The following is an 11482-nucleotide window of genomic DNA, read 5'->3' on the forward strand; positions in this document are numbered from 1 at the left end:
ATCTAAAATATAACAACTGACCTATTGTAAATTCTACAATTTAACAGGTAAACCTGCTGATATTTAGTTATTCAAAGAACCTACTTCAAACTAATTTCAACTATACTGAGTCTCATTTGGCTATAAAAACTGCTTAATGAAAGTAAATAATCTTTCAGAATCCTACTCTAACTTAAAGTTTTGAAACAATCAAAAAATGAATATTTATACAGAAGCACAATTATCTAAGCTTAAATTGCATTTGATGATCAGAATATTAACAAACTAATTACTGGCAAAGGCTCTCTTGGTTAATTAAAATTCTATTTATAATCAACCACACTTTTCTTATATGTTCTTTTTTTTCTAGTTTGTATAAAGTCCTTCATCAAGCTACAGTTTTTCTTCCTTTTGACAAAATCAATATTATCATTATAACAAGTTGGCTATCTAATAGCCAAGCCTGTAAATAATTTAAAAACAGATTACAAATATCAATAATATAAAACACCAAAATATCTTACATAACCTGTAATAAGAAATATTTAGAAAAAAACTGACATTTTACTTTGCCAATACAAGTTTATTAAAAGCAAAGTTGCATATTTAAATTCAAAACGAGATAAATCCCCAGCTCATACTAACTTGTACAAGTCTCTGTGCCATCCCTTGAAATGAGTCTGACTTCACTTCAGGAGGGAATCAAATGACTGAACTTATTTGAAAACAAAAAGAAAAAAAAGACAAACTGATTCAGACACAAGCCAGAGAGTAGTTACTAAGGCTCCTAGACCACATTAGAACAGTGATCATTAGGACCCTCTTTCCTCCCAAACAGTTTTTACATTTCAGCCTGTGGATTATGCTTCTCAATTATAAGAGAAATTATTATTGCAGAGAAAACAATAATTCGATAACTTATCACATAATTAAATCATAATTTAATACATATTAAAAACACTTAACTCACAAAAATGTTATTCTTTAACATCATACACAAAACTGTACTTCCAAACAACAGAGCACCACCAATTTAACAAAGTGAACATGTAAGAGATCAATTTAGCCATTAGTTACAGAAGATAAACATAAGCACTGTCAGATAACAAAATAACATGAAGAAACAAAAATAAAATTATCTATATCAAACTACAACTTACACAAAGCACTCATGATTCAGCTTTTCAGCAACTAGATTGGTCTTTAGACTATATCAAAGTAAAATTTGAACCATTTTATTTATAAGAGGCACTATTTTTAGGAGAAGAATACAAAATTGGTCAAGTAAATCCAAAATGTTTACTTGACAGTCAAGTATTAGATATCTCCACAGCCATGTAAAATTAGCAAGCATTCTGGTTTTTCCATTTTCCCACAAAGTTTGGTTTGTTTTGAATTTTGCACAAAGCTACACAAGGGCTATCTGCAGTAGCTATCCCTAATTTAGCAGTGATAGACTAGAGAAGGCATTAGATTGTGAGTCAAGCACCCTTACCATCTGGTCATGCCAAGCCAAGAGGAAAGAAGTATGTGCCTTAACTATTTTTGTATGTTTTAAAGCAACATCTATATAAATACTTACAATGCTAGTATATTAAAAAAAAAGAAAGATCACTCAGACCTAGCAAATAATAATTGGCTATTTGCACTCTGTCTACTGCTGGGAATTGAACCCTGGATTGTAGCATGTAAGTCCATAAACTTATCTTTGACCCATTGGGGAGGGCAGTACAGATACAATTTCTACGTCTAAGTGAATCCAGTATGTCCTGAAATGTCAATGTAATGGTGTAATAAACAAAAATGTATATTCAGCTTGACAAAACTGGTCTAATTGGTGCTTTCAATCAAATAAAATCTAATGATTTTCATTTCCTTAAGAAATGTCAAAACATTTATTGAAACAAACCTCTAGTGTTAAAAATACATATATATAAAAAAAAATGGAACTAAATTACTACAATAATGGAAATCATATCTGAGTTACATTTAAGGTGCTGTTGGTTGGGGTTCAAGAATTTTAGAAGATATTTCTATATAAGAAATAAAAATCCAAAGACTGATTTAGCTTCTAATACACACTTGCCCAAACAGGATCAAATTTAATGGTAAATGTGATGATACATTTTAGCGTGCACATCAGTGACAAGCCAAATAAATCCCTCTGGATTCTGACTAAATATTAGAGAAAGATAGAATATATTTAAAGGTAGGCTACTGAAAAAAGAAAACAAAAAACGTTTCAATATATTAAACCAAATTATTAGTATCCAGTTTGAACTTAATAATTAGAAACCAGAAAATATGAAAAATCCATATTATCTGAAGTAAATAAGACTGGACTTGTAAATAAGATATCTTAAATGAGAAAATCACCAAATGATCAAAAACCATTTGAATCATCTATGCTACACATAAGTCTTAATACAGAAGTGGAGTTTTATAAGATTGACAGCTCTCTACTTGTCTGCTTATAGGTTTTATTTGATCACGATAAAAACACTATATATATAATACAGTTTCACTGTTAGGATAGTGTCAACTTGAGGTGAGAGGTTAAGTTGAAGGTCAAAGTCAGTTAAATTCAATTACTACTCACACACCAAAAGTGTATCTACATTTCAGGAAAAACTCAAAAACAATTAACTTCAACACTTGTATCACTAAAAAATAAAATTATTCTACATGGAAATTTACAGAAACAAGTGAACAATTAAAAGCCTTTAAGTGTTATGGCTTGACTTTCCATTAAGGTACTTTTTTTTCACATATAACTAGCATTTGATATTTAAACTTACTTTAAATGTGACTTTGCAAAAGCAATTAGTAATTGCTTATTGCATTTGTACAAATGAAGCACACTGTACAGTATTTCAATTAAAAATATATAATGTTTTTTCACAATATTTTTTGAGCAAATAAAAAGAGATCTAATAAAAGTATACACTTTGTTTCACTGTATCACTTTAATATTTTTGGAATTTATTATGATGGAATATTTAATATATTCTACAACAGGATACTGCTTTTAATTAAATATAACACAGGCCTGCAATGTTTTTATTGTCTTGAAATTTTTACGATCTACTGTAACTCCTGTACGCTAAATCCAAAAACGATAACCATTTTTTTTTCCCACCACGTACAGATTTTTCACAAAACGTCATACATACTTTTACATAAGTGAATCATTTTCATTGAAACAAGATCACATTTTGTTATGCTTTAAATATTGACAACCACTGGCTATAGATTCTCTAGACCAATCGTGATGCGAGAGTCTTATCGATCGTTCTAGAACCCACGAGAAACACACCGCTAGTATATAAATGGTTAACAGGTCGCATGACGTGTCATTTCTGGATAATATTTGCACGTACATGTACTTTGACATTACTTTTTTTTTCTTTTTAATATTATTTATTTGTGTAAATGACCTAAACATATTCTGTTATATTTGTGGTAAATTTGATCTAAGTAAGAATTTTTTTTATTATTCCCGATTTGTAAAATATCCTTACATGATAGAAAAAAATGAATATTATTTTTGAAGTCTGTATAGCTGAATTATGGAAAATCCATTATTGAAACCAAAACAACTTTTATGAAGTTTAAATATGTAGGCATGTGTAATCTTTAATATCAATTTTTTTCAATTTGGTATGAAAAATGGCTCAACAATAAAGGCTCGTAGATGTGAAACATTTTTCATCTCACTATAGTGATATATGTTCGATATATGCATTTTTATACAACAAAACCATTTATTAACTTTTGTACATGATAATTTGTAATGACTGGATCATAGAATACATTTATTATTTAGGTGTACTCTTTGCATTAATTTTTTTATAGAGAATTTACATGTTCACCAGAATATAAAGATATATATCTCTTTCGTCACACAAAATTTGCAAAATAATAATCAGAATTATGGAAAGCATGAATTATACCAGATTTCTGTTTATCTTTCTATTAACAGTTTTGTTTGCAGCACAAACCTACACTATGAGGTATCAAAACCTAATTTTTGGCATTATAAGCCCTCTTAGCTATCAAAAAGCCACCAGGGGATTTTATTAACAGAAGAATCACAACCTGAAACATTTTTTTATACAAGAATATGTTGTACAAGTTATTACATTTAATTCTGAAAATGGTTGAGTCATATTTATAGCAGTTTCTTGTCCTAAAATACTGGTTCTTTCTAAGAGTACCAACTTAATTATTATAAATACTCAAGGCAAGCTGTTATTATCTTTATCATTTTCACCTTTTTTCTAATTCCCTAATTTGTAAAGCATTTAGTCACTCACGTGCATATTTTCTCAGAGTTCTCAAGCCTTTAAATATTTTAGAAGTACTTGTCTCAATAAACTGTTGAAAGATGGAATTAAATGCTACTACCTTTATTTATTCACCCATTCTCAAACCTCAATACAGATAGATGTTCAATGCCACAACGTCGAGACAAAACATTATTCATCTTGAGGCCTTGTCCAAACATAAACTCTGTAATTTCATCTTTGGAGGAAAAACAAGATAAGAAAACAGTATTAGAATACTTAATATTCCAATAAGGAAATACTATGCCAATTCTTCAGGTAGTAAACATTTATAAGCTTCAATTCCTTGTAAAAATGTATTATAAACACTCATAGAATATAATATCATTAAATTATAAAGAAATAACTACATATATCAAGTTAAAATCATACTTAACTTTCATTTAAAATGTTATTTTAATTACAATAACTGTCTTATAACTTGCATCCATTTCTGTGATAAATCAGCAACTGTAACACGATTATCTTACACATAAGTACTTATTCTGAACAAAAATATGTACCAGGATTATTATCTTTTAAGACGACAATATAAAACAGGCCCTTGGTACTCAGCAGTTGAGGTACAAATGGAAAAAATCGATCCATAACTTGTCTTCCTTTAATTCCACCAGCCCATGCTGCCTGCAGTGATTGGGTACCCACCTATAACCATAAAAATAAGCACATATTATTCATAATATTAGTACGTTCAATCAGGTTCAATAACACATACTAATAAATGTATTCTATAGCACTTCCTTATTAAGTGTTGTTCCATAACAAATATTAAACCCAAATAAACCTTGAAGTTTTAGAGTAAACTATAAAAAAAGAACATTAAAAATTGAACTCGGAATATTTTAACAAACTTCCCGTTGAATCCCAAACTTGAAACATATGCTCTTGCACAGATTTCATATGACAACACTTGTATAAACAAGAAGTGGGAACATGTTTTATTTCTTACAGTAAGCCAACTTTCCCATAAACACTGAATCTGAAGTATTCTATCTTGTATATATTGAATGTACATAGAACATAGAAAATATTTATTGTACACACTCAGAATAAAGATTTTTCTTTGAACACAGAACCTGGATATTGGCTTTTACAAGTATTCAGAAAAGAAATATCCTATGATAAGAAAAGTCAGAACGTTTCTCACACATCTTCAGTGTAGAGAGTTTCCTGTGTAAGCACAGAACTTGGAGTTCTCTCAAGCAATACATCCACTTTTCTAAAACTTTATCTTTTTACTTTGTTAATTATTCTTCTATAGGTTACTTGTCTGCAATGATTGTTTAGAAACTACAGAAGTCATCAAAGCAAATGATCTTTCACTAAATCGTGATAATGACCCCAGCAACATCAACTGTCTTTGGCAAGGTCTATTCACCACTCATATACTTGACCTCTATCCATATCCTGTCATCTACTGACACCATTTAATCCTTGTGTCTTTTGTCCTTGTAAAGATATATAAAACTTGTACTGCTTAGTACTGATCATATCTGAAGAAGACAGACCAATGTTCTGTCGAAACATGTAGTATGTTCCACCATCAATAAAACTTTTCCTTATGCTTACAAATCATTGTTTGCCTACCTATTATTATATTACCACAATATGCTTCCTCACTCAAATACTTTCGGGCAACAATCACTTTGTTGAATCTGTGTGGTATTTTAAATATCATATTTGCAAAGACACAATACCTTTATCTACAGACTGAAGGCTACAGTGATGAAAGGGCCTATTATCTACCTGTGCCATTAACAAGATAATAAATGAGGATTTGGATATGATATAGGTCCAAAATTCAAAACATTACAAGCTCTGAGACAAACCTCTAAAATAATGGCTGTTTTCATATGAATGAAGGCCAAATAAACTGGAATCACAGCAATTCTATTCAGCAACAAACCTGTGAAGTCCCATGATTCTACTCCCATAGAGTTTGGTCTAATCTAGTTAAACACGATCCTAGAAGCAAATGTCCATATGTAGTAGAGGATACAAGGTTTACAACTAACCTTGTTGTCCTCTGCAGAAGTTGGTTACAAAGGAAATTGTGGGGCAGGGCAATAGTGCATATATTGTGTTCATCAGGTTAACCATGGAGGATGTAATTCCAAATATAGCATAAGACGGAACATCAATCTGATTAACTTCAAGTAACTTCAGTATTCCCACAACAACCATGAAACTTGTAACAACCTCTTCTACAAAGAAGATTTTAAAAACTTTTAATCACTTTAAACAGAAATATGACCTAATATACAATTAGAAACTTCATGTAAAAACTTATTTCTGAAAAACTGAAGCAACAATAGAGTAATTTCAAGTTTACCAGATGTGTGACTTCATACACATGACTGAAAAAACAGCATTGATTGATTTGAAAAATAAAAAACAGTAAATTTGTATTTGCTGGAAGCGTGTCTCCATATAAAGGATTTAAAAATACAAAATAATAAAATACAAAAACCTCTTCTGAAGGTGTCACCACATACGGAGGATTAAACACAAGAAGATCCACCTGGCTAAGAAGTCTGGATCTAACAGCTGATGTCTGTTGCAGGAAAACACAAGGTTATTTCTTATGCTTATAACTATATTCTGTAATTGCTAATATATTAAAACATTTTAGGATATTAAGTGCTATATTAATTTAACTCCATACACAATTCCTAAGATATTTTGCTTAGTACCTTTCAAACTATTTAATGTTAATTGAGCTGCTAATTCAGTCTTTCGAGAAATGTCAAGAATAAGATAGGAACTCAGAACAATGATGCAATTCACGTATTATTAATCCATCTTCCTAAAATATTTTGTTCATTACATGTACCTTTAAACTGATGGGAGGTGGGGGTGCTGAAGAGTAAAGATGATTGAAAGCTAAGCTCTAGACATTATGTTTTTATTTATAATATTCTTCTTAACTTCTAGCAAATACTACTTGGATCAATTAACTTAAATTTAGCAATTTTATATTATATCATTAAATTAAGTTTAGGTTTATTTGCCCTGTTGTTATAGTGTCAAGCAGGTGGTAAATTGTAGGTCTATTCTTTAGTGTTGAGCAGATAGTAAATTGTAGGCCTATTCTGTAGTGTTGAACAGATAGTAAATATTAGGCCTATTCTATAATGTTGAACAGATAGTAAATTGTAGGTCTATTCTGTAGTGTTGAACGGATAGTAAATAGTAGGCCTATTCTGTAATGTTGAGCAGATAGTAAAAAGTAGGCCTATTCTGTAGTGTTGAACGGATAGTAAATAGTAGACCTATTCTGTAGCGTTGAGTAGATAGTAAAAAGTAGACCTATTCTGTAGTGTTGAACGGATAGTAAATAGTAGGCATATTCTGTAATGTTGAGCAGATAGTAAATAGTAGGTCTATTCTGTAGTGTTGAACAGATAGTAAATAGTAGGCCTATTCTGTAGTGTTGAACGGATAGTAAATAGTAGGCCTATTCTGTAGTGTTGAACGGATAGTAAATAGTAGGCCTATTCTGTAATGTTGAGCAGATAGTAAAAAGTAAGCCTATTCTGTAGTGTTGAACGGATAGTAAATAGTAGACCTATTCTGTAGTGTTGAGCAGATAGTAAAAAGTAGGCCTATTCTGTAGTGTTGAACGGATAGCAAATAGTAGGCATATTCTGTAATGTTGAACGGATAGTAAATAGTAGGCATATTCTGTAATGTTGAGTAGATAGTAAATAGTAGATCTATTCTGTAGTGTTGAACAGATAGTAAATAGTAGGCCTATTCTGTAGTGTTGAACAGAGTAAATAGTAGGCCTATTCTGTAGTGTTGAACAGAGAGTAAATAGTAGGCCTATTCTATAATATCAAACAGATAGTCAATAGTAGGCCTATTCTCTAATGTCGAGCAGATATTCAATAGTAGGCCTATTCTGTAATGTTGAGCAGATAGTAAAAAGTAGGCCTATTCTGTAGTGTTGAATGGATAGTAAATAGTAGGCCTATTCTGTAATGTTGAGAAGATATTAAAAAGTAGGCCTATTCTGTAGTGTTGAATGGATAGTAAATAGTAGGCCTATTCTGTAATGTTGAACAGATAGTAAAAAGTAGGCCTATTCTGTAGTGTTGAACGGATAGTAAATAGTAGGCATATTCTGTAATGTTGAGCAGATAGTAAATAGTAGGTCTATTCTGTAGTGTTGAACGGATAGTAAATAGTAGGCCTATTCTGTAATGTTGAGCAGATAGTAAATAGTAGGCCTATTCTGTAGCGTTGAACACATAGTAAATAGTAGGCCTATTCTATAATGCAGAGCAGAAAGTAAATAGTAGGCCTATTCTATAGTACCAAATAGTCATGTTAAATAGTAAATTAGTAGGCATATTCATTAACAGTTAAGAGATTAGTGACTGGGAAAATGGCAAAATGAAACAACAGTATACAGCCAGGTTGCTGTTAAGCAAAAGACCTAACTTCATTGTCTTTGAAAAAAAAAATCATATTTATTATATTAAATTAAAAAAAAAGAAACATCTGGCATACTTAGTTAAGCCTTTAATGCCTTTGTCTCATTGATTGTAGTTAGAAATATTAATACTCTTTAATTTCTTATAAATATTTTAGTTAATCTTGAGAATACAATAGTTAACTTGGATTAATCTGCTTAATTTGTGAAATTATATAACAGTTTGCTGATGCTATGCAGTATTAACAAAAAGCAATAACAGACAATCAAGACAAAAATATAATTCCCTCCTAGAGAAGACTGTGTTGTTTGCCAAAGAAGTATTGTATTTTGACACTGCACTTACCAAGTCAGTAACAACTGGTTCAACGGTGACCTTGTTTGTTTCTGCCATCTTTTTGGTGGCAAGGGCAGCTACATGGTTGATATCCGTAGCCCTAAAACAAAACAAACAATTACTTATGCAAAACAAAAATTTTCTACGTAGAATTCCAATATGTTTATAGTGCAATGAAAAAAATTCCATCAATTATAGCTTAATTTATACTTTCAACTAAATCTATCACCATAAGCAACAAGTTCCTTCTTAATGTGTACGTACAAAGATTTCCAGTAAATTTGCCTTATAATTATGCATTAAAAGAAATTCCTGCCTTGACCACTAGTAATTAATATTAACTTCTGATCAGAGCAAACTACTTCCTTGTAACAAAACCTAAAATCAACTTGATTATGAGCATAGCTAAGCAATTATACTCTTCTTATAAATATTATAATACATTGTTGTATCAATTAGGTACCATGAGTTAACAATATTTTTGGCTGTAAACCCAATAATATCTCACGAGGTTTGGCAAGATTAGGTGATTTCTTTTTATATTAGTCCTGAATCAATGTGCTAAACTAACATTATAAAGCAACCTCTATAATAAAAGAATGAAAAATATATGTTCAAAATAATAAAACTATACATATATATAAATGTTACAGAATAGAGTTACCATGTAAAGTCAACTAGCCATTTTACAAGATACACCATAAATATTATTATCTCATACATTTACTACGCTTGTTGCTATTATATAAATAATGTTATCCTACTTAATGATGTTAACTCTTTCAATAAACTAATGTTAATCCTTCATCTAAAGCATGATATATTTCTCATGAAAAAGCAGTTTTCTTTATAAATTGAAATAATGTTAAGCAGTGCTGAGATTATTTATATTCTGATAAAAAGGTAGCATTTTTCCCCTGGTGACAGAATATCACTGAAGTGTGGCAATTTTTTTAAGTTTTTAGCATTTTTACATATAGTTAATGTGAAATGTAGTATCTCTATTTCAATTTGTTAATATTTTGTTGCGTATCCGTAAGTGCGACTCGGTCTGAAACAGTTGTTTCAATGCCACCATAGTTAATTTCAAAATGAAAACACATAGCATATGATAGTTATATTGTTATACAGTAATATGGGATTATTTTGTGCAGTATGTTTTGTGAAAACTACAAAATGTGCTGTGTTGTCTTCCTACATAAATATTTTTCTATTATTATTTTTGTATGCTTGTCAACTTTGACCAATTAATGTCACTCTTCTAATTTAATGTAGGAAAAAGTTACATTTAGAAGTGAGCTTGGAAAATTTAAAATGTCTCCATTATAAAATTGATAAATTTAATTTAATTTAAAAAGGGAACCTTGTAAACAACAATCAGTGAGCTTAGTAAAGATCAAAGCTTCATTACTGTATAGAGTTTAGAAAGTCAGTGTGACTAAGTTTTCAGATGTTACCAGACAGTGGGTTTAACAAATCACTTGGATTTTGGGCCACTACATTTATACTACATGAAACCAGAGTATTCATACAAACTACGTCAGGCATTACATCCATACTTAACGTACAATATTCCACTATAATACAAGTTGTTATATAACTCTAGTGCACAAATAGTGAATAAAGTTTTAGTAAATAAACTACCGAAAATAAATAAAGCACATTTATTAAGAAACACATATATATGTGAAACAAACCCAGATTTAACAACCATAAATCTTCTATTAACATTCAAAAAATGCTTATCACTTACCCAAAATTTAAAACAGCTTGGCTCTTCAATTAAAAATAGTTCTTTTTTTTAGATTTCAAAATCAAGATTAAATCTAAAGCATAAAGAAAACAATGTGATTTGGCTGTAAGTCTTCACTACAAAATTCACTATAAATTTTTTGTAGTTCTCACTTTAATTGTATCTCTTGATAAAAACTTTTTTTCAGACCAAAAAGTTGAGCCAATAAAATAATTTTAAATCACTCTGGAGGTACAGATCATTTTATTTATATACAAATGGTATCTTGTATGACACATAATTAATTGATCACATTTTAGTAAACAATCAACTATTTATATGCTATTTTCACCTGCACACACTTTTACATGAATCAGATGTTTTGTTTGATAGCCCTTTAAATTATACATGTGCTTGTACACCAAACAAGGCCAAACTGAAAATTTTAGAACATAACAAATAGTAGATATCACAGAAATATAGCAACAGTAAATATAACAAATTACATATTTGGAATAAGACAGATTTAAATGTATTTACACAATATAAAAATATATATTAAATACAGTAATTTCTTATCTTAAATTAATTGCAAATTTAGAGCACAATGGAAATTACAAATAGAATAACATACTCATAATTTGGTGCTA

The 11482-nt window shown here is 30.0% G+C and overlaps 1 protein-coding gene across 1 annotated transcript in view; it reads right to left on the reverse strand.

Annotated features, from left to right (window-relative positions):
* Positions 1 to 4372: 4372 nt before the first annotated feature.
* LOC106461239 (hemK methyltransferase family member 2-like) overlaps positions 4373 to 11482 on the reverse strand; it is a 10835-nt gene continuing 3725 nt past the window's right edge. Inside the window, exons 3-6 of the mRNA XM_013921046.2 lie at positions 9110 to 9200; positions 6796 to 6879; positions 4829 to 4970; positions 4373 to 4503 (exon numbers count right to left, since the gene is read on the reverse strand). Of these exons, the coding sequence (XP_013776500.1) occupies positions 4397 to 4503; positions 4829 to 4970; positions 6796 to 6879; positions 9110 to 9200 (424 nt within the window). The 3' untranslated portion in view covers positions 4373 to 4396. The remainder of the gene's footprint in view (positions 4504 to 4828; positions 4971 to 6795; positions 6880 to 9109; positions 9201 to 11482) is intronic.

This window comes from Limulus polyphemus, unplaced genomic scaffold (assembly GCF_000517525.1).
Source record: "Limulus polyphemus unplaced genomic scaffold, Limulus_polyphemus-2.1.2 Scaffold920, whole genome shotgun sequence".
Lineage (NCBI taxonomy): Eukaryota > Metazoa > Arthropoda > Merostomata > Xiphosura > Limulidae > Limulus > Limulus polyphemus.